This window comes from Vicia villosa, linkage group LG5 (assembly GCF_029867415.1).
Source record: "Vicia villosa cultivar HV-30 ecotype Madison, WI linkage group LG5, Vvil1.0, whole genome shotgun sequence".
Classification (NCBI taxonomy): Eukaryota; Viridiplantae; Streptophyta; class Magnoliopsida; order Fabales; family Fabaceae; genus Vicia; species Vicia villosa.
In genome coordinates this window covers 166,785,386-166,808,733 of record NC_081184.1, presented here as the reverse complement: position 1 = coordinate 166,808,733, position 23,348 = coordinate 166,785,386, and the positions used below count along the sequence as shown (strand labels likewise).

Sequence of the window (23,348 nt, the reverse complement as noted above, 5' to 3'; positions counted from 1 at the left end):
GTTTTATCTATGGTACTTGTAATTATGTGCCTATTATGAACATATTTTGCCATAAATAAAATTAGTTTCTCCCATTAATTTGTATTTTGATATCGGTTTCTATCACCATCCTCACTCCATAAGTGATCAAACGCTTGTTCACTTCTTCTGAACCGGATAGTGATAACTGAATTACTTGACTTTTCTAAGACAAGTCAAAATTGTCAGCTGTTTTTTACAAAGATGGATGAGTTTTTAAGAATCAAACTATTGGATTTCTATATCATAGATTCATAGCAATCTCCTACACAAAAGAACCACCTATTTGCATAACTCTTCAAACTCTCTCTTTTAATTCCTTTTATTTGAATGTTATAAATTTTTAATTGAAATTTACAACACATGCAAGTGCTCAATACAACTCAAAGTTATAACTGCTGGAATGGAAAATTGAAACTTTCATTTGATAATGGAACTGCACTATATAAAGGCAAAAAAAACACTCATTCAGGGAAACTGAAATGTTTGGCAAGCTGAAATGCCTAAGATGAATGACTAGACACTCGTAATCAATTACAGTGGAAAATGATACTTTGGTACAACATGACAAATTGGGGACCAAGATACAAGATATATAGATAGAAAAAAATTAGAAGGTAACATCCAGGATGGTATATGCCGGGCATGGTGAATGCTTGAAAAGCAATGCTGGATATAAGAGCAGAAGGCCATTTGCAGCATGACTCCGAAGTTACAAAGAAATTTACATACAAAAATCATCATCGATGAATATACAAAACAGGGACCAGTCCAGCCATCTTGCCATCCCTGCCAGGACGTTTCTTCTTAACCTGCAGCAAGAAATAAACAATCAATAACTGATTTTGTCATGCAAAAACACGAGGAATCCCAGCAAATTCTAGATCTAGTTATCCAATATTACTTCAGGCAAGATACAAAGAGATCTCTCCTCAAAGACTTACATAAAACCAGCCATCTACTTCATACTCAATCTCTACTTCTTCTCCAGCGGTTAAATTCAACTGCCAGTAAAAACAGTGAAATTAATTATCTCCATATTTGCACATTGAAAATAAACCATACATTATAACAAATCAACAATACGGATACAACAGGCCAGAAAGGCTAAAACAGAGTAAAACCTACAGTAAAGATTTAAATCAACTTACTTCATCATCTCCTCCTGCTGTGAAATCGTAAAGTGCGGATCCAAATTGTGGATTTCCAGATGAAATCCGTTCATCGTCTTGAGACTCAAAACTATGAGATTCCGTCCCAGCTAGGGGGTTCTCAAATGATTCATTTCTTTGCATGCCAGGAGATGAGTATGGTGGAGGTTCCTCTCTTATCTGAAAAGATTGAGATTTAATATCAAAACTTAAATTAGAAGAATAAAATATAACTAAAAAGGGAAAAAAGATCTTACCGGAGAACCATGACTCTCATAATAAGAGGGACCACTACTTCGCCCAGCCTTGTCCTGACATGGATGATTCAGATTTTTATTAGAAATTAAAAATACAAAAAATAAATTGTCAATAAGAGCATAACCAAAAATGTGAGTTGAAGCAGAGATAGTACAATTTGCAAAGGCAACATTATTAGGAGCTTATTTCTGCATAATCATTCTTAGCATATCAACAAAAATATCATCGTAAGAAAGAATGATGCATATTAGATTAGGAGAATATTTGGTACCGTAGTTTGTGCTCCACGTGAATTCGGCTTTGAACTGAACAGTGAAGGGTAGCTCATTCCACCAAAATGGGATGATATTGATGTTTCAACTGATCCAGTTGAATCTGGAGATGACGATCCCAATGACTTTGCATCATCCTCCTGTTATTGCAAGAAATGAATTTCAGTGATACATTACATACCATAAAAATTTCAAGACCTAAAGCATCTTAAAAGGATCTGGCTTAATCTTAACCTCCATTTCTGTAGTTTCTAAAAGTGTTTTTGCCCACATATCATCATAGCTAACAGATGGTCTAGAGATTATATTCTCTTCATCAACTTCCGGGGCATCAGTTCCCGCACCCGCCAGAAATTCGTTTACCTGACGCCAAAATAAAAGAGCATTTTCAGTTAAAGTCAACTAAGTTTCAAATAACAAGGAATATTAGCATTTATTTTTGCATGCAAGTGTTTGAGAAATACTGTAAATCTTTAGATATATACAGAAAGGAATATAATTTTAATTTGTACTAAAATGAATTATCGTATCAGATTGAAAAGAAGGAAAGTAAAAGACAAAAAAAACAATAAATTAACAAATTCATACTCTATTCATTGCCGGTGCATTATTTCCCCACAAACCATCATCCCCGAGGTTCGCTGCCCAGGCATTTACTAGGTCATCATCAAGGTCATCAGGTTCAGCAGCAGCTGGTGATTTGGATGATTCATACATGAGGTCAGATATACCGGTGGCAACAGCTGGATCGCTTAAACCAGTTGATGCACTAATATTGTGGCGTGTGCGATAGATATCAATGAGCTTGGCACTGTAAAAAAATCAGAGGAAGCCCATATTAAAGAATGACATCAATAACACAACCACAACAAATAAATGTTTCATGGTTTAAACAAAACATCGTGATTAAATTATGAAAGATAGCTGTGTAGATTTGTCATCTGTATACTACAGTACAGAAAGGGGGGATTTTTGTGAACTTAGAAAATGAATTGTGAACTAAGACGAGAATAAAATAAAACGGAGGTAGATCAAAAGACTAACAAATCCTAAACCAAAATATTTGAAAATTTATGCTCCTAACACTAAATTGCCCATATCGCAATAACTCTAGCCCGCATTTCCCACTATTCAAAATAATTAGCTGAGCACTGAGCCACACTCAAAACTAACAAAACAAACAAAATGTACATTCTACTACTTCCCTTCTTAAGCTCCCTCGATTGGGGATGCTCTTAAGGATTTAATTTCTACAAATGCACAATAAGCTTAAGGATAGGATACAGAGCTCTAAATAATGATCTAAAGTCAGAACTGCATTAAACGTTAACACTCAAAAACTAAACAAAGTTTCTCAGCCCATTTTAAAAAGCTATCCCACTTTCGATGCACTTCATTTTGATGAACTATCCTCATTTCTGATGCACACCATTAGATACAGCATGAGAAATTTGAAGGATTAATCTAAATACAGAATGCACTTTAATAATTTAGTACCTTATTGGACCCAATGGGAGATACTTAGCTCTTGGAACATAACAAAACAATGAGACAAGGTCTAGCAGCCTTTCATGGGTTTCATATAATTTCTTCAGTTCATCATCAGTCCACTCTTTCTTAGTATTGTCATGATTACGTACTTCCCTAATCATAAGCAAAAGCTCACGAACATCAGTAATCAGGATCAGCAAATTTGGATCAAGCATGAAATTAGGTTACGGCTCTCACTTGATCAAATCATCTTGTGCTCTATACATTTCATCCAGAACCTTTATCATAGGACTTAATAAAACTCCAAGGCCCGTGCCACTAGCTCCTTGATCTTCTCCGTTGCTAAGATGCATATCAGAGAGCTGTGACTGCAGACCACCTTGTGCCAAAGTGTGCAGAAATTCGTAAATCTGTAACCTGAAAGGTTCACCAGATCTAATTGCCATTGTTGTAAGAGCCTGAGCAGCAATGATTCGAATCTGCAAGTCAATCCAATAGAGAATAATAAAGAGCAATAACAAAAAACCGAGCAGTAAAAATGTTCACAAATACCCAGGGTTGAATATGACTGAAACTATGGGGAAGGCAACTAACATTGCAATATAAGTATAATACACATCAATATAAATGTTCATACAAATATACCACTTAACAATAACTTGAAACTTTGAGATAAGGGTAATAAAGAGATAAATAAGGAAAACGATGAATTATACCTCCCAGCTTCCACTGAATGCACACCTCTGAAGCCTGGTCAAGGCACCAGCTAGAGTAGGATTACGAGAACTGGCAGCAGCTACCATTTTATCAGCATCTAACATCATCAATGCAGTACCAGGAGGGGTAGCAGATTCCCAAGCATATTCGGAAGCAGCATAGTTTGCATTCTCTCCAAGAAACCAAACCTAAAAGCATAAGTAGCCAGTACAAAGAGAAATTAACTTGACATGTGATTGGGTTGCAGGAGCAGAATAAGTAAAGTCCCTGTATAAATAACAATGCTCACAGCAGCTTGGACTAGTCTTTGTAATGCAAGAGCAGACTTCGGATCAGATGCAGACACTCTGTCCACAGAAGTCAGGCCAAGCATAGATCCTGGTTGTGGAGGTGGTAGATCAAGAACAATTGTGACTGCTTCTAAAGCTTTATGTTTCCCATCAGGACCAGCTCCAACAAGACAAGTCTGAAAACAGATTAACCATTTAGTAAATTATCCATTTATGTCAAATTCATAACTTAACTTAACATTGATGGTTATTCGAACATGGGAACTGTGTGTATGAATGCAACTGTATGTGTATGGATATGTCTCTATCTCTACTTATCATCATTTCACCGCTACATTAAAAACAAATCATATCAAACAAATAACAAATTCAAAAGTAAAAAGGTATACGGACTTACTTTCCAAAGTAGTTGTAGCACATCAGCATCAACCTTTCCTGGAACTTTAGTAGCAAATATTCTAGCAATTTCAAGAAGAGTAACAGCCATATCTGGAGAAGCCTTCAAAGACAAATTCAAATTAATGTGAGGGAAATTTTATGCTATCCATTTTTGTTCGTTTGTTTCTAAATTTATTGCATTCCTTTATGCATAATACCAAAGCGCACACACATAGCTTGCATGAAGTTGTACAAAGTTTTCAAGGAAGGATGATAATATGAACAAAAGTATGTCACATAAATAGAAAATCATACCCCCCTCAATTCAAGCAAAAATAAGTTTCACCCTAATTCAGAGCAGGGACAAACCATGTTTGAACATTTTTCAACAAAAGATAACTTAACCAGGAAAATATACTAATATTATCTCCGTCCCTAAATATAGGACCCATTGAGTAAACACGAGAATTACGAAAGATTTGGTTCATATTTTCATCAGAGTATTTATTACATATTATAAAAAACATGTGTTATAGTTGTATTAGACAAGCCAAGTGTTGTCAGCTGCAGTCGGTTAAGAATTAGTTAGCTTAGCTATCGTCAGCTATAATCTGTTAGAGTTAGTCTAACTAACTCTGATATAAATAGACATCACTGTTCATATTGTAATGCATTGAAAACATTAATACATTGAACAGTTTTCTCTCGATTTCTCTCTTCTATATCTTTCTAACACGGTGCAACATAATTGAGAGTATTTTTGAGAAATAATTTATGTGGTTGAAAATTTCAAAGGGGTCTTATAAAAAGGACAACAAAAAAACTCAAGAATCCAAAATTTAGGGGCGGAGATAGTATATAGTAATAAAGAATTAAAAGAACAGACAAGTGTCAAGTATTACTATAAGATCATTTGTAAGCTTTTCACATAATAGCTTAAACTAAGTCAATAGTTAGTTTTTTAAGTGGCATTGCAGCCTCCAAGACCAAGAGGTCAAGAATTTGATCCTTCTACCACATTCTTATAAATAAAGTTAAATCACAGCAAAATGTATCCATCCTTCTGCCACATTGCAGCCTCCACCTCATAGCTAAGCTTTTAGGAGTGTTGGCGTTTGGAACCCAACCCAGACAAATTGAAATGAAAGAGAGAAAAAAACTCAAGAATATAAATTATTGACAACTCAAAAGAGAATAGAATTTTCCCCAAGGGTTTTCCCTTCACAGAGGATCTCTCCTTTCACTCACAAGCTAAAAAATGTACAGAATGATCCCCTCCATCCCCAATTTACTTGTCTACCTAGTCTCCTCTTAGTAACTAAAACTCAAACTGTCCCTAACCAATTTTCCTTCTCTTTTCTTAACAATACCTTCTCCCCTCAGTTTCATACATGTTCTCAAGGCTGCAATCTAATAATTTTCCTAGTTTATAATAGTACAAGAAACCAGATCCACCCCCACGGGTGTGCACTATGGTGTGGTGAGTGTAGCAGTGGGAGCCAGGTTGGTTAGAGTATCACGAGATAGAGACATACCCTACCTATTGTGCATGCCCATATAAATATGGTATACAAGGACTCCGAAAACAACCCACTAGCCATTGCAAGAAAACTTGTGTCCGGAAGCTCCAACAGAGGTGGTAAGTCGACCAGACTATCTTCTCGAGACTTACATCATACATTGTTACTTGCTTCCTCCTTTTCTTCTTCACACTCTGCTTTCTTTCTTTTTTGACAATACACACTCTGCTTTCTCCATACTCTGCTTTATTATTACCTATTATTTCACTCTCTTTATACCATGAATCTCCCATGACTTTCATGTTCTACCACTGCATCAACATTCTTTTTGAAATCGACTTCTAATACCTTGTGTCAGCTTCTCTACCATCAACATCCACCTGGATATCCTTTACCCTAACCTCAATCTCAAGCACACCTACCACAGGGTCTTCCTTTGTTTTTGACACTTGATATTACGGCTAATCTGATTTTGGTTTTGCTTCTTGTTTTTCTGACATCTTTCCTATTAGCAAATCTAATTTCATTGTTTTTTTGGCATCCAACTCTATGCACCCCTTCCATTAAAAGCGGGCAAGTCCTGTCTTCACCCGAGAACAAGACCTGTCATATTGCAAAGACCCTCCACCCATGTGTTCTGTTTGGTGCATACGTGATTGTAATGGCAGCTTATTTGCATTTGTCTCCTCTTCATTGAGTTTGGTTCCTTATTACATAGCTTTTTCTTTATCTCTTCAATTCTGCCAAGGCTGATCTGATTATGGTTTTTCTGACATATTTCCAGTTGCCCAATTTAACTCTATCTTTGCCTCTTGTTTTTTTTGGTATTCAACTCCATTTGTTCATTCCATTAAAACCAGGCAAGTCACGTCTTCACCCGAGAACAAGACTTGAAATATTTCAAAACCATTTGATGCATAATTTATTGTAATGGCAGCTTATGTGCATCCGTCTCTTCATTGAGTTTGATTCCATATTTCATAGCATTTTTTTATCTCTTCAATAATGTCATGCTTCTTCATGATCTTAGTGTAGCTGGAGTGCCAAGAGTTGAAACTCTTATCTTAGAATAGCTGGAAACCCAAGAAGGTGGCTATGGCTCCCCTATCACTGGTCTCTGTTATTTTTTCCTCGACAAGAGATCCAGCAAGCCAAATCAATTTCTCAAGAGCCCCGAGAAACGGAGAGAAAGAAAAATAGAAAAACTCAACAAAAAAATAATTAAATAAATAAAAGAGGTGTTACTGAAAGTAAAGGATTTTCCTTCATATAAAATATCTCCCATTTTCACTCACAGAATAATTACAGAATGAACCCCTCCATCCGTCGTCAACCACCTATTTGGTTACTTATCTAAATAATCTCTTCTTATTACTTACTAATCTCTTCAATAACTGATCCAAACCAATTTTCCTTCTCTCCTATCCTAAAAGCTGGTCTTTTACAATCAGCAAATTAACCCATATTAGCATAATAAAATCCCCATGGATTGATCCTAATCATATTAATACATCCACTGCTCTTGAGTAATTGATGATTGAATAACCCTGGGGTGCTTAAGAGAGATGTAAAAACAATAAGAGATAGTTCAATTACCTTAAAACGTGCATGTAGAGTAAGCAGTACATCATTCAATAGACCTGCTGACCAAGCTGGATCAGAGAGTTCTGATGCAATAATAGATTCTAGCTCATCAAATGAGTCGATTGGGCCTTGCATCCAGATTAATGCCTTGATCACCATCGCCCGAACATAAACACATTCACAGGCGACTGTTGTCCGTACCACTTCCATTAATGAAGCCAACATACCCGCAATGGTATCTCTACCACCAGTTCCATTAGATACTGAGGAAGTTCTTCGGATACCTACGTCAAGGTATCAGTTGGGTAATGTAATTAGATAATTGTTCAGCATGCATGGTGAGACAACCTATTTCTCTTTTTCCGTGCATCAACCTGGTTCTTATGTAAGACTACAGGTTACACATGCAGAAACATGCAAAAATAACTAACTTAATTGCAGCAAAAAACATAATGTTTTCGTTATCATTATTCTATCATATAATATGTTTAAGTATTTTAGATTATCTCTTATAATTGTTTTCGTATTTTCTTCAATATCACAATTTGATTCAGTATCTTGGAGTAACCAAGTATAAAACCATGGAAAAAAACTTGTTACTTGGTAATGAATTCACACAAATATATATCCAGCTTGCAGCAGTATGCAGCAAGAGTTGTAATCCTAAATCCACACTATTGGTCACAGAAACCTCCTTTGAACTTACAATCTATGGACAATCATGCAGATAGAAATTTTAATTTTTTAATAGAATTCTTAGGTTTTTATATTGGTCTTACTCATCCTTACAAAACCGGGTTGTAAGATGAGGATTGCCCCCGCTTATAAACATTAGACCATATCCCATCCGACGTGGGACCCTTAATACATCCCCTCACGCCCAACACTATAGTTGTGCTTGCTCAAGGCATGTACTAAACCTATGGGATCCTCTAAAAAGAAATGAACATAAATTAACAAAGAAAAATAGAGAAAATGCCAGTGGCGAAAATACATTGAATCTCTCTACCTGATAGAGTTTATTAGTATTTTCATGAACCAACTATTCTAGACGCTTAAGATGTTAGGTTAAAACAGATAAATGGTTTTATGTTCTTCTATTAAGATATGTATTAGATTTAGACTATAGTTTGAGTAAATATCTCTATGATTAGGTTTTGTTGGTTGTATCCCTATAATCAAGGGATTTAGTTATAAAAAGGCTTTTAGTAACTTCTCTCAAGCAATTCAAATCATCCCATTCAAAATGGTATATTTATGGTTGTGAACACTTCCAGATAGCTTTTCTGCAGTGTTCTGGTCGTATGTCTCTGCTGTTGCATCCCAATGTCTCTTGCTTCATTATTTTACGTCCTTGGCCACTATTTTTTGTTCGTTGTGTGTATTTATACACTGATCATTTATTGTATTTTCATGAACATAAATGGTTTTATCGTAGTTGCAGAGCATTTAAGACAGCAGAAAAGCTCATTTATTTTAGTTTCACTGCAAAAAAGCTGTCTGCAGAAAAGCCATTTATCATATTTGAAGAGTAACTGGTTTTATGTTCTTGAAAATAATGATGAAAATGACTACGATGAGGATAAAAAAGACACAAAAACCTAGTCTACACTTCTATGCAAGCATGAACCATTAAACAAATAAAATAACATTACTTTCAGGATGTGTACTTTCATCTGAGTCATTCAAATCTGCAGCCTCAGCAAATGTATTGACATGAGCTCCTTCATCAACATCCTGTATGCCCATAGCGAAAGCAGCGGCCCGACTTTTCCCCATCTCCTGTACAACTCTAGCTGCTGCATGAAGCACAGGTCTAGAAAAGCTACGGAAAGAACTTTCTAACCTGAAAAGCAGTCAATAGTAAGCAGTATGCAATATTAGGCAATTTCTACTTCAGCCAAGTCTGATGACTACAGAATTCAAGGAGAAAATAGACAAGCACGTTGAAAAAACAATAAACGAGTTTTTGAACCTTCTCATTACAAGTTTTATAAGAGGTTGTGGCCGTTTTATCTTTTGTGATTTCTCTTTTGAACTTTCTTTCGATGATGCTTCTGGTAATTTGAGAATCTCCCTGGTCAAACGGTACCACCCAGTAGCACGCTCCTCCGTTCTAAAGGGTAAACATGATAGGATTACAATTTACAACCCAATCAATAAAAGGCAAAAATTTCACAGAACTCATAACCTAGCCAGACAGAGATTCTATGGTTACATAGGAGAGAGTATAGACTTCACTATATGTTATAAATCACACCTTTCAGCACTATCATATTTTCCAAGTACGCACAAAATTGCCTCAAAACAGACTCTTTCACTGGGATCCAGCAGAAGTTGATATAGCACTGAATTGAACTGGGTTTTAATATCTGGTCTCTCTGTACATGCATGTAAAACAAAAAGTTAATCATCACAAACTCCCAAGGATCAATTTCCATTATACAAAACAAGGATCTAAACACACCAACCATCTAAAGCTCTAGCTCTCGATATTGTACAGCATAACCTCGCTAGAGAAACTCTAGCAAGAACATCGTGCAAATGGAGAACATCTTGTAAGGCCCCTGCAACATTCACTGAAAAATTAGGACTAAACTGTCTAAGTTTGTACCACAGCATAAATATAGTAATCAAAATCCATAAAGCCTAATTTCTTACTACGAAGGCAATAAGTTAGAGCAGAAAAACTCAGTAATTGTGTATGCAAACATTTTCCATGTGTTTTAAATACCTGAAGTAATATGGGAGTTCCTCTCCACATACACACACACAAAATCACAAGACATTTCTTGAGTAATATAGGTGTTTTAATACATTTCATCAACAAAAAACATGTTCTTAGTCCTTATGTACTGGTTTTTACTGAATAAAGATATCACATTCAAAGTCATATTCAACAAACAAAAGGAAATGAAGGAAGCAAGAGATGATGAAGATCCAGTCCAATACACATACCTCCAGGCTGCACTTGCTTTCCTACAGAAGAATACACATCCAATATTAGATTTAACGTAGTAGACTATGGAGGATTAGTTTCTAACAATTAATTGCAAAGGAATGTGATAAATCACCATTTAAATGGAAAACTATTATGAAGATTGTGTAATTACCTAAGGCCATTGCAACGGCGTAAGGGTCCCTTGCTGCTATCTCAGAAACAATTTCCAGAGCATTCCTCACAGCAACCGGGTCAGCAGATGAAATCCTGAAGTCAACTCTGTTTAGATCTGGGAACTATACAGCAGAAACAAGGGAGAAATGCAAAAGCTAAAAAGCTATGAAAAGTTAAAGCCGGCTCAAAAGCAAAAGAAAGGCAAGAAACGGAAAATTTCTCAAGCAAAGGCAATGAACAGTCGTGTCTAAGCCCTGGTTCCTGAAATTTTCAGAATCCAGTGTTCCTCTCGGTCGAAACACATCAAACTACGGTGAATAAAACTTATCTCCACAATACTCTACTATTGTTCTTCCCAATATTTTGAAACAACCTATGAAATGTATTTAAATTCATGTCTTTTTATCCTCAGATCTCAATACATGTTTTAACCACTGAGCTCAAAACAATGCTAAAACAAATTACAATAAGCTTCTGATTTCCAGAAACAGGTGGGACACACAGCAACCACAAGTCAAAACAATTTTTGATTTGACAGAGCATTATTATTAGGAAGCAAGAAGGGAAAACTTAACAAAGGGGAAGCCGGGCTATCCCCCATAGCAAAAAAAACAAGAAGAAAATAGAGGGAGAAATAAGAGTGAAGCAGAGCTGTTCAATTGCAATAAATCGGATAAGCAAACCTCTTTGAGAAATTCAACTCATTGTGAAACAAAAGATTCTAAGCAAAAAATTACAAACCACAAACAACATTCAACTGTTTAGCATAGACTACATATTTTTCTCATGTGTTACCAGTTTTAACGATGGCGGATGGCGGAGAGCCAAAATCTCGCATAACATCAGACATATGGCGCCACCATACAGGCATATGACACCGCGGCGGCACCATCCATCGCATATTTGGCCTTGGTGGAGACCTAAAACTGCCACCGATATCTGCCATGGCCGGTATTTAACAGCATCTTGTGTTACTATGTAATGGCATCCAGTATCTTCTATTTGTTTAGTTCTGTTCGTAGCATGCTCCTAAAATTTGGTATCTTTTATTAGAGTTTAATAACCTTTAGTTGGTTAGATCATTTTCTTTTTTACGAGATTAGTTAGTTAGATTTGATACTATAAATACTGAGCCAAGGGAGAAAAAAAATCATAAAAGAGCATTAGCCCTGCCATATATAATCTGAAAAACTAAACCAGAAAGCATAAAAGAGCATTAACCCTGCCTTAAAAGAGTATTAACTCTGCCTTAAAAGAGTATTAACCCTGACATTTATAATCTGAAAAACTAAACCAGAAGGCATTGCTAGTTGCAATGCAGCACTCAGAGAGGAAAGGATAGCGGAAGATTATATCTTCAAAGTGAACTTCTAGACATGAGTAAGTAACATTGATTTGATACTAAGGTTAATCTCACACCCATTCTGACAAAGGTATAAGGCCTTATGTAACTCAGCATCGCCGATACAAAAGAGAGAAACTCCATAAATTTGAAGCAAGTAAGGCAATTTTTTATGGTTTTAATGAAATCTTGTTTTTGATGGCACCTAATAACATTTAGTGGTTATGCAGTCAACCTGGCCCGGTCGGTTAATGTCCTTTATAGTAGTAGATTCTCTAGGTCTAAGCCATGAGCGGAAACATGCACAGAAACCTGAAAAACAAAACTCTCCCTGAGAATATCTTTTCCTGTGGGTCTTCTACACAAGCCAAATACACCACAAAATAGGAAAACAAAATACAATTCTGTAACATGTTACTTAAACAAACTTAAGCATGTAGCAAAGAAAAGTTCATCTGCCTGTAGCAAAGAAAAGCTCCACGCAATAATTAGTAAATATTAGATATAAGAGCAACTTACCCTAGTACCGCATAATGCAGAAATGCTGGGTTTCCAGGATCTAGAGGGAGTCTTCTCAAAGCACTCAAGGCAGCATATTGTAGATTGCCTCGGATGATAGACTATATGATCAAGCAAATTAAAAACATTAATAGGACTGCTAATTAAATTAATGTTTTTCTATTTGAAAATATTAAGTTTAGCATAAAGTGTTTGCAGATTATGATAAATTTTGGTATAATTACATCAAACGAAATACAAAGCTCTCTTATAGGCTATCATTCTACAAATAAAATAAATTCCCAAAAAATAATACAAGCTCTAAAAAGTGATTTGACACTTTGAGATAGCCATTCAGTGTGAAGTGTTTGTACTACGTAGGTTTATACCTCTATTCTATATCAACTTTTTCTGGTAGTGGAGCGCTTACATTAATGTACTGGTTTTATGATGCACTAAAAAGGTTATCGAGATATATTTTCCCCTAAGAAAGAATAATATTTTATGAGAAAGAAAGAGAGAGGCCAAAATGTGTTGGAATACCTTGCTCTCACTACATTATCCTTAAGAATCTAGAATTAAGCAGATTTATGAATGGCGAAATGAAACAGCTCCATAAGGGACTGAAAAATATTCACTTTAAGTTTAAATAAGTGTTTAAACACACACTCACTGACACACATATATTACAACGAGAAAGAATAGTTCAAAGAAACAATCGTACTTCTTTATCACCGCCTTTACCCCCAAGTATGCCTTTCTTTTTCTTTTGCGAAGGATCGCCAACCTGAAAATTAAAGACAAAAAACTTTTTGAAAATTGCAGCATATCACCAACCTAGAAAATTGAAGAAAGTTGAAGTACCATATTTTCACTACTCCTCTGACAGAAATAATCTTTGTTAGAGAAAAAATAGTTAGAAAGGGAGAATAACATATCCTCCAAACAAAAAAACTAAATTGAAAAGGCAGAAGACACAATGAAATCCAGGTGATGAAGCTCTCCAATCATATCAACTAATACAGCTCTTTAGAATAAGCTATGTGCTAAAAACCATAAAGAGGCTATGAAAATATTATCTATCCAAATCAAGTATAGCCATATGGACAAAAAAATTTACTTCAAGATATGCATTTTGACCGCCTTTTCTGGCCAAAGACCCAAATCTTAATTAGAATAAAACTCTAAACTCTGAAGGCATTCCCAAGACACACAAAACACGTCAACAATTCCAAACAACCAATTCCAAATATAGGTGGCCACAGTAATAATTGAAAATAAATGTGCAGAAGTCAATATTGTATATCCATTATGAAGATAATAGAAAAGCACAAACCTTCTCTAGTATGGCAAATACAATTTCATACAATCTGGACAAAACATCAGAGTTAGTCGAAGGAGCATACGTAAGCGCCTTCAAGGATTGCAATCTTCGAGCATGAACTTCAAAATACAAGTTGAACAGGAATCAAGACATTATCTCAATAAGGAAGACATGCTTCAACAACCTATGTTTAATAACATGACAATTTATTGTACAATTGCATAACAGAAAGCTTAAATTTAGTTTCCCATAATTCTGGTTTAGAATTAATCACTCATTAATTCCAAATAAACAATAAAATTATTGACTGCAAACTAGATATCATTGTATAATTGTATACCAGAGAAATTTGAACTTCTCCTTTCTCTCATGGATATCCAGATTTTTTACCTGGAGTATGCCCCATTCAAAGGCGATATCAAGGATAGCCAGGCACCACAGTACAAACATAAAAGGGTCCATTGATCATGCCAGTTTAGCTCTCATGTCCGGTTTAATATGTCAGAGCATATTATCAACCAACTTTTTCATTTTCGTTGTTTGTATCTCACATTTTCTTTATTTTTTTTTCTCCTCTGGCTCTCTCTCATGGATAACCGAATTTTTTTACTGGAGAATGCCCCATTTAAAGGCAATATCAAGGATAGCCAGGCACCACAGTTCAAACATAAAAGGGTCCACTGATCATGCCAGATTAGCTCTCATGTCCGATTTAATTAGTCAGAGCATAATATCAACCAATTTTTTCTTTTTCTTTGTTGTTTGTATCTCGACATTCTCTTAAGATTTATGGTTGGGTTGGGCCTAACACAACCTTACAAAACCGACTCAAGAAAGATTGCCTCCACTTATAAACACAACACAGGCCATATCTCTAAACAATGTGGAACTAAATACACCCCTTCAAACCCAACACAATGAATATGTTGGAGACTGCAATGAAGGTAGGCCAAATGCTGCAATTTAGGCGGCTAGGGGCGGACCACGATTAAGACGGAAATTCCAACACATTCCTTTCTATATTGATTGTTATTCAGAATTGTGCCAGCCAGCCCTCTGTAACAAAGGGTGTCTGTTAATCCCTTCATGAGTGTAGGATAAGAATCCAATACGTATTCGTCTATTTACTGTTATGGTCATAAAACACAATTCAGAGAATGTTCTAGAATGTGTGTTTGCATCTCATTCACCATTTCTAAAATGCGCGAATATTCATTGTGTCATTAAAGGTTTAAAACCATTAAAAAAACAAAAAATTGTAACTCTTACATTCTACATCAGCATTTGTGGCTTCTGTACTAAGTTGTTCTATTATTCGTGGCGCAACATCAGCTCGAGTAACACCTCCAACTGCATCGATGTCAGCCAGAGCATCCCAGTTAGGAGTGGGTATCCCTCCACCTGAGCTCAAACCTTGGGAACCAGTGTCAGATAAAATTCTGGCCAGATAGTAATAGACATATCGCAGGACACTTTTATCCTCACACTGCTGATTAAGCTACAGAGAAAAGACAAAGACATGTCATTTTCCTAACATACTAAGCAAGAGAAAATAAAATTCCATAAGAAAAATGCAGTATGCCCCCTATAATGTACATCTCATAGTGCGTGCATTTCAACAGTAGGTCCATACAGTAAAAACATGAGCTGCCATAAGTACACTATAGGCATAAAAAGTACCTAGGGGGGCTAAACAAGTTTCAATCTGACATGCAAAAACAATAACACAAGCTACTATTATGCTTGGATTGATGGAGTGCGATGGAATGGAGCGGAATAAGATTATGTTCCATCGTTTGGATTAGTAAAAAGAGGATAGAATGGAGTGGAACATGATGGAATGCATTTCATCCAATTCCATTACTTACCTTCATTTTTGTTCCTTCCGATTTGGGCATAATAACATTTTTGTTACATTCCATCCTAAAATTTGCAAAGAATGGAATGGGATATTCATTCCGCTCTGCTCCACTCAATTCCACTTTGATCCATTCCACTCCATTCATTTTGAAATATTCAAACATAATAATTGATGAAATGGAGCAAAATGGAGCGGAATAAGATTATGTTTCATTGTTTGGATTGGTAAAAAGAAGATAAAATGGAGTGGAACATGATAGAATGCATTTTATCCAATTCCATTACTTACCCTCTTTTTTTTTTCCTTCCGATTTGGGTGGAATAACATTTTAGTTACATTTCATCCTAAAATATTCGAACAATGGAATAGGATATTCATTCCACTCCACTTCATTTCACTTTGTTCCATTCCGCTCCACTCGTTTTAAAATATCCACACATAGCCTAAAAAGCAAAGAATACAAGCTAAAGGGAATTGGAGCATACCATGAGAAGAGAAGGGGCCAACGAAGGATCCACGGAATTATAAACTGCGAGTTTCGGAAATACATGTTGTACTAATTGCCGCTGAGAACTTCTCTGAAATCATGTTACCAAAAAAAAACATGAGAGACTTTCCAGTTTCCACATTACAGTCCAAACACTAAACCACAACCTCAGAAAGAAATTTTCCACAATTACCTGATCAGAAGTAGCAGCTAGTTCATGAATACTTCTGGCAAGTTGCGAATATGAAACTGGCTGCAAAAACAAATATCAATCACACACAATTATGCACTATCAACACTACATTCTGCACAACTAATAACATAAGGCTTTCAACTACATCTACAAAATCATTGTTAAACTCAAAACTAACTGATCCAAGATGCAAAACAAACTATTTACAACAACTTATTTATTCACGGACACCAGAAACACAGACACGGATTCTAACACCTCGACACCAATAATTTCAAAAATTGAAGAAATCAAGAAACCTTTTTCTTTTGCTTTTGAGGCATGATATTGGTTCTAACTGCAGCTTTAGCAGCGGAAATAGTATCGTTCTGGATCTGCATCAATGCGGCTCTCTTCGATCTCTTCTCGGTAGCAGGTTTACCTAACGTAGATGAAGTTGTAGCAGATGGTGACGGCGATGCCGACGGAGATGGACCAGCGGTCGATGAGGAAGACGACGCCGGCGCCGGAGTTGGATCGGCCGTTATCAGATCCATTAGCGTGGTTCCGGAAGAATCCTGCATAAATCGAGAGTTAGGAACGTGAAGCGTGAAGTTCGAATTTCGAAAAGTGTGAGCAACTGAGAGATTTACCGCCATTGGTTCTTTGATGTGAATTGTGAATTTTGTGATGGTTTTTGCTGTTGTGATTTCTTCTTCTCTGTTTATGTTGTTTCGTCACGGTGAGGGTGGCCAACCGTGAAATGAACGACTTCCGGCATTGATTTATTATTATTGCTTTCTTAAAAATATAAATAAATAAATAAAATGAAAACTAGTTAGCCATTATGCTTCTTTTTTTTTCAGAACAACTATGTTTTTTTCTATTTTAAAGAATATTAAGCATGATAATTCTAAAAAAAAAAAACTATTATAATTAATTGTTTTTAAATATCATAGTTATATTATAAGATAGAATTAAATCAACTATCAACTCATTATAATCTAATTGGTACACTCTCTTCGTTATGCCCTTTCTGTTTCATTTAATTACACATCTAAAAGGTTATAATTGACATTTCATAAATTAAACTCGGACTAATTAGCCATTGACATGTCACACCTGTTTAAAATTCTAAATCCACTATGATTCAACACGTGTCATCTACCCCTACGGAAATATACTACATTACTACATAATTTTCCCTCTCAATTTTTTCACTTAAACTTGCTCTGCCCTTTTCTCTCCTCAACTCTCTTTCAGAACAAAGCCAACAATAACACAGACACTCAGAACCTATTTGAGGTTTGTTGCTCCCTTCTTGTAGCTCTATCTTCATCAATATCAGGTTTGTTGGATAATGCTTCTATTGATACTCCATTGTCTATATGCATTTGATTTCATTTTACAAATGATTTGAAGTTGTTAAACTTACTTTTGAAATATTTTTAACATACCCATAAACAATTTGAGGTTGCTAAACTTACTCATCTTTTGACATAGTCGTTCCATCATGCATTTATTTTTGTCTATTGAAATTACTGATGAACCATTTGTACATGTAAAGTTTTTGCTGAACCATCTGTCAATGTTATTGCATTTTCAAGTTTCTATTAAAGTTTCCACACCTTTCTCTGTTCATGATTCCAAAAACGATTCTTTGAACCTGTTAAAGAATCTGTATGTTAAAGTTTTTTGTTTTTCGTTTTCGGAGTTGGGTTTAGTTTTAGTCATCTTACATCATGTTTTTAACATAATTGGTTCCATCATGTAATTTTTGTTGTCTGTAGCAGTTGTTGTTGAACCATTTGTACATGTATATTTTTTTATTGCTAAATGTTTTTGTATGGTAAATTTTTTGTCAATGTTATTGTATTTTCAAGTTTCTATTAAAGTTTCTACACCTTTAATGGTACATGATTCCAAAAATGATTTGTTTGAACCTGTTAAAGAATTTGTTTGTTAAATTTTTTGTTTTTGGTTTTGGAGTTAGGTTTGGTTTTAGGTTTTGGTCATCATACATCATGCTTTTGCCATAGCCGGTTCCATCATGTAAGTTTTTTGGTTGAAGCAGTTTCTACTGAACCATTTGTACATGTATATTTTCTTATTGTTATAGTTTCTATTAAAGTTTCTGATAAAGATTCATCATGTTTCTTTGTACATGTTTCTGTTAAAGTTTCCATCACGTTTCTTTACAGATTGAACTTGTATCTATCAACTTCAGTTATTTTAGTTGTTGTTAACATTGTTTGAACCAGTTTTTTAATTATCATTTTTCTTTTACTAGCATCTAATTAACATTGTTGGAAAATGCATAAACGAGTGGTTGACATGTGGGTTGTTAAGGAGAGAAGTGGCCAAGAACATCTTGAGTTGGTCATACAAGATGAAAAAGTATTAGTTGCAGACACTTTATTTTGTATATATGACACTTTATTCTATCAGCACATTTTCGCTCCATTCCCATACAATGTATCTATTTTTATTGAAAAGATTTATGATAGTTATTATCTTTTACAATTTTGATGACAACTGAATTTGACTTCTCCCTAATTTTTTGAAATGCAGCAGTACCAATTCCATTATAGCAGCAACACTACATACATGGTTTCAGATAAAGTTTCCATTTCATTCTGCTGTCACTTTTGAATGTTGTCAAGAAGTACATGGTTATAGAGCAATACTACACCAGGTAAACTTTGTTCTCACTAAGGCACTACAACCAATACTCATACTTTACAATTATATAGTACATCCAAATTGTCAACACATAAAGTCTTTATTTGAAATACTAAACCTTGGTACAATCTGTCACAACCCTATCCTCCTATACTATTGATACACGTTCGACACATCAATATTACATCTACAAACAAGTTTTATGATCCATATTACCAATTGAGATACTGACACACACTTTGTCTCATTGCCTTTTTGTGGTACAAATCCTAACCATTCCATTTAGCTGAAAAACAATTTGGTTTTAACACAACTAGATTTTTACATTAAAGTTGATGCTAACTATACAGTCCATTTTATTGTCAAGTATTTCATTCTTAATCTTCAACGTCATGCTTGCTGAGATTTTAAATCGTTACTTGGACAATATTTGACTCATTTCTTATAATTTAGCTTACTACAATGTTGAATTTATATTGAACCACAAAATATCTATACTATATAAAACTTACACATACTTGAACTAAATAAGTTTTAAATCATTGTAATTTAAGAAACACTTAAAATATGACTTTTTAAATTTCCCCTTATAAAACAAGTGCATGGAAATGTCATATGCCCAACAATGTAAAAATGGTGTAGATGTGGTTACAATTAATTTCATGCACATATGGTAAGAAACAAAATTATTTTAATTTGTTTCCATATGATTTCTAAATTACACAGACTGGTTTCTACATTGTATTAAGTATTTCAATTCACATTTTAACACTAATTGAGGGACAAGTTTCTAAATAATTGGAACTTTTAAAAAATTTCATCTAATCCTCAAACTTTCCCCTAACTATCAAAACCAGAAAATTGGTGAATTGTAGAGGCACCTTCCCCTCAAACATGACAACAATTATGGATTTCAAACTTCGAGCCACACAATGGAACTGATATCACCAAATTTTAGTCCAATCTACAACACTTACTGTAAAAAATTTGCAACACATATGTATTAGGTAAGTGCATTTTTTCACCCTACATTGTCATTTAATATTTTGATGTCTATTTACGTATTTTTGTTGTATATTTTTTATGATGTTTGATTATAAAAGTTTGCTATCTATTTATTTTGATTTTGTGCATATATTTGAAAAACCAAGTTAGAACATGTGTCGAGAATGGAAATCAATTTGGAAAATTTTTAGGGAGAATTCAACCAACTTATACAACAAAAGAATGGAAACTTAGTTATACAATAGAAGTTTTAAGGAGAATTCAACTAATGCAGTATACCTGTTATGTAATATATTTAATATCATGTCATGCTAAGGTTCAAACACTTATAGAATTACACTCATTTTTTCATCATAGAACTATCCACAACATGTTGCACAATGCTTCATGGTTACTTATCATAATATCAATTGGAGTTTGAAATTTGACTTAAATAACATATTGCTTTACCATAAATCTTATAGCACTTTCCCTAAACGAGAATGTTTTTATAATTTTTGTCACTATTTTGAAAAATATACTGCACTTAACACATACATTACATGATTGACATGCAATAAAAATTCAGTCTAAACATTCTACGTCTCATGCAGTTGCTCCTTAACTTAGACTTCATGTTTCATCACATTCATTTAAATGTTCAAACTGTTAAAACAATACAATAACACCAGTTGCATACCTATAACCAATTCACTCTAATTGTCCAATTGAACGATTGGTGGTATATGTCCCTGTTGGAATATGCCTTAAAACCTTTGTTGACAAAGAGAAAGAAAACATATTTCGAGATTGCCAAAAATCAAAAAGGTGAAAAGTAATCTAGTTCGAGCGATTTATGGGTACCGGGTTAGATCGGTTCGGTTCATTGATTCATTCATTAATGTTAGAATCTTTTATATTAATTTGGAGATCATGTAAATTAATATAAAAAGATATTATAAGATATATATTTATAATACTCTAAAAGATATTATAAGATATATATTTATAATAGTCTAAGAGATATTAAAAGATATTTATAATATTTGAGAGATATTATAAGATTATAGTAATATCTTTTATTCTAACAAATAAGGAGATATGATTTGGAATTTATTATGGATTTGTTGGATTTTGGCTATTATAAATATGTATCTCTTCTGTTATTATAGTGTAAAAATCTTAGAGCTTAAAGCAACAAGGGAGAATAAGGGTTTAGGGAATTTCAAGGAAAAACTTAGAAAGACAAAGGTTTTGGGGAAACCTTTGGAGTTATCCAAGGGGATTGGGAAATACTTCTAAACACCTTGGGTTTGAGTGATTCTTATATTGAGAGTTGGAGAGGTTGGGAAATACTTGGGTATAAATTAGGTTTGTTCTTTGGGAACTGCGAAGGCTATTTTCTTATAACTCATATGTAATATTGTAACAACTTTCTGAGTATACTGAATTGGAGAGCTGCTCTCTCCCCCAAAGTAGATAGTTTGATCAGACTGGGTAAACAAATCCTCGTTTTTTTGTCTCCTTATTCTATTATATTACCTGTGTACAAATTATTATTATTGTAGACCATTTATTTTGGTTTCTATTATTCTTTACCTTACAAATTGATATTGAATTTTATCGTAATTCACAACAACTGGTGTAGTGAACGCGTAGCAAAGTGGTATTATTTGCAAGTGAGCACCATGGTTAGATGGGAGGTCGAGATATTTTCTAGTAACAACGACTTCGGGTTATGGAAAATTAAGATGCAAGCAATTTTAATTCAAGAGAAGTGTATTGATGCTTTGAAGAGTGAAACATTGATGCCTGCAGGGCTTACACAGGTACAGAAGGCCGAGATGGTGAATAAGGTCAGGAGTATCACTATCTTGTGCCTCGGGGATAAAGTTCTAAGAGAAGTCTCCAGGGAGAAAAATGCGGTTCCTATGTGGGCAAAACTTGAATCTTTATATATGACTAAGTCTTTGGATCACAGGTTGTGTCTGAAACAACAACTCTATTCATTCTGAATGGTGGAGTACAAATCCATAAGTGAACATCTTACAGAATTTCACAAGATTATCAATGATATTGAGAATATTGAAGTGAAGATTGATGATAAGGACAAGGCTTTGTTCCTATTGAGTTCATTACCCAGATCCTTTTAGCACTTTAAGGAAGTCATTCTTTATGGTAAGGAAGGTACTATTACTTTGGATGAAGTCCAGACGACGGTGAAATACAAATAATTTTCAAAGTCGAAAGATTTGAAGATTGAAGATAGTGGTGAAGGCTTAAATGTGTCAAGAGGGGGAGGTGAGCGTAAAGGGATGTCCAAATCAAAGAGGTATGACAAGTCAGAGGTAAAATGTTTTAATTGTCAGAAAATCGGTCACTTTAAAAGAGTATGTCCTGAGAGAAATATCAATGGAGATTCTCTTCAAGCTGTAGTTGCCTTGGGTGAGGAAATTTATGAGGATGCCGATGTACTAGTAGTATCGAGTTTGGAAACTGAAGATAGTTTGGTCTTTGACCCAGGTTGCTCTTATCACATGTGTCCAAGAATAGAATACTTTGAAACTTTGAAGATTGTGCAAGGTGGAGTAGTTCGCCTTTGTGATAATAAAGCATGTAAGGTTCAAGGTATTGGTATGGTCAGATTTAAAATGTTTGATGATCGTGAACTTCTAATTCACAATACGAGGTATGTTCCAAAACTCAAGCAAACTTTGTTATCTATAAGTATGTTTGATGATCTAGGCTATTTTACTAAAGTTGAACATGGGTTGTTAAAGATTTCGCATGATGAATTGATTATTGCTAAAGGGTATGAAATATGTGGTCTATATATTTAGAAGGTTCAAATTTTGTTATTAATTCATCCTTAACTAATGGAGGTTTTCATGACAAGGAAGAACTATGGGATTTGAGTTTAAGGCGTTATGAATCCCTTGAGAAAGTTTCAGAGGAGTATAATGAATTTTACAGAAATCAAGGGATAAAAATGCATGTTACCGCTGAGTTGCTATTGAGTTTTTTAGGGAAAAGTTGGGGTTAAAACAACTTGGTTGGTAGAAAATTTCTCCAGAAGGGGAATAGTGAAAACCAAGGGAGAAACTTGGTAAAAACCATAACGGATAAAACTCAGTTTAAGGTGGAGTTTCATACTATGGATACTAGTAGTAGTGAGGGAACGGTTACAAAGATCTCTAATTATCA

General features: G+C 34.7%; 1 protein-coding gene across 3 annotated transcripts; it reads right to left on the bottom strand.

The window, feature by feature from the left end:
- Positions 1–422: 422 nt before the first annotated feature.
- On the bottom strand, positions 423–17,288 carry LOC131603757 (uncharacterized). Of its 3 annotated transcripts, none has more exons than XM_058876181.1 (27): positions 17,132–17,288; positions 16,799–17,056; positions 16,500–16,559; positions 16,305–16,397; positions 15,228–15,456; positions 13,971–14,077; positions 13,359–13,421; positions 12,656–12,756; positions 10,793–10,887; positions 10,638–10,658; positions 10,151–10,246; positions 9,940–10,060; positions 9,655–9,795; positions 9,335–9,525; positions 7,692–7,963; positions 4,595–4,696; positions 4,197–4,373; positions 3,907–4,095; positions 3,428–3,669; positions 3,197–3,343; positions 2,288–2,510; positions 1,934–2,062; positions 1,699–1,839; positions 1,427–1,480; positions 1,170–1,349; positions 963–1,022; positions 423–830 (listed from the first exon to the last, which is right to left on the bottom strand). In XM_058876181.1, exons 1-27 carry the CDS (start codon positions 17,135–17,137, stop codon positions 759–761), a joined length of 3,570 nt encoding a protein of 1,189 aa, XP_058732164.1. In that variant the 5' UTR covers positions 17,138–17,288; the 3' UTR covers positions 423–758. The 3 variants fall into 3 exon arrangements, with proteins under 3 accessions (XP_058732164.1, XP_058732166.1, XP_058732165.1); XM_058876183.1 differs by having other exon boundaries at positions 9,350–9,525; XM_058876182.1 differs by lacking the exon at positions 17,132–17,288 and having other exon boundaries at positions 16,799–17,062.
- Between the last annotated feature and the right edge of the window lie 6,060 nt (positions 17,289–23,348).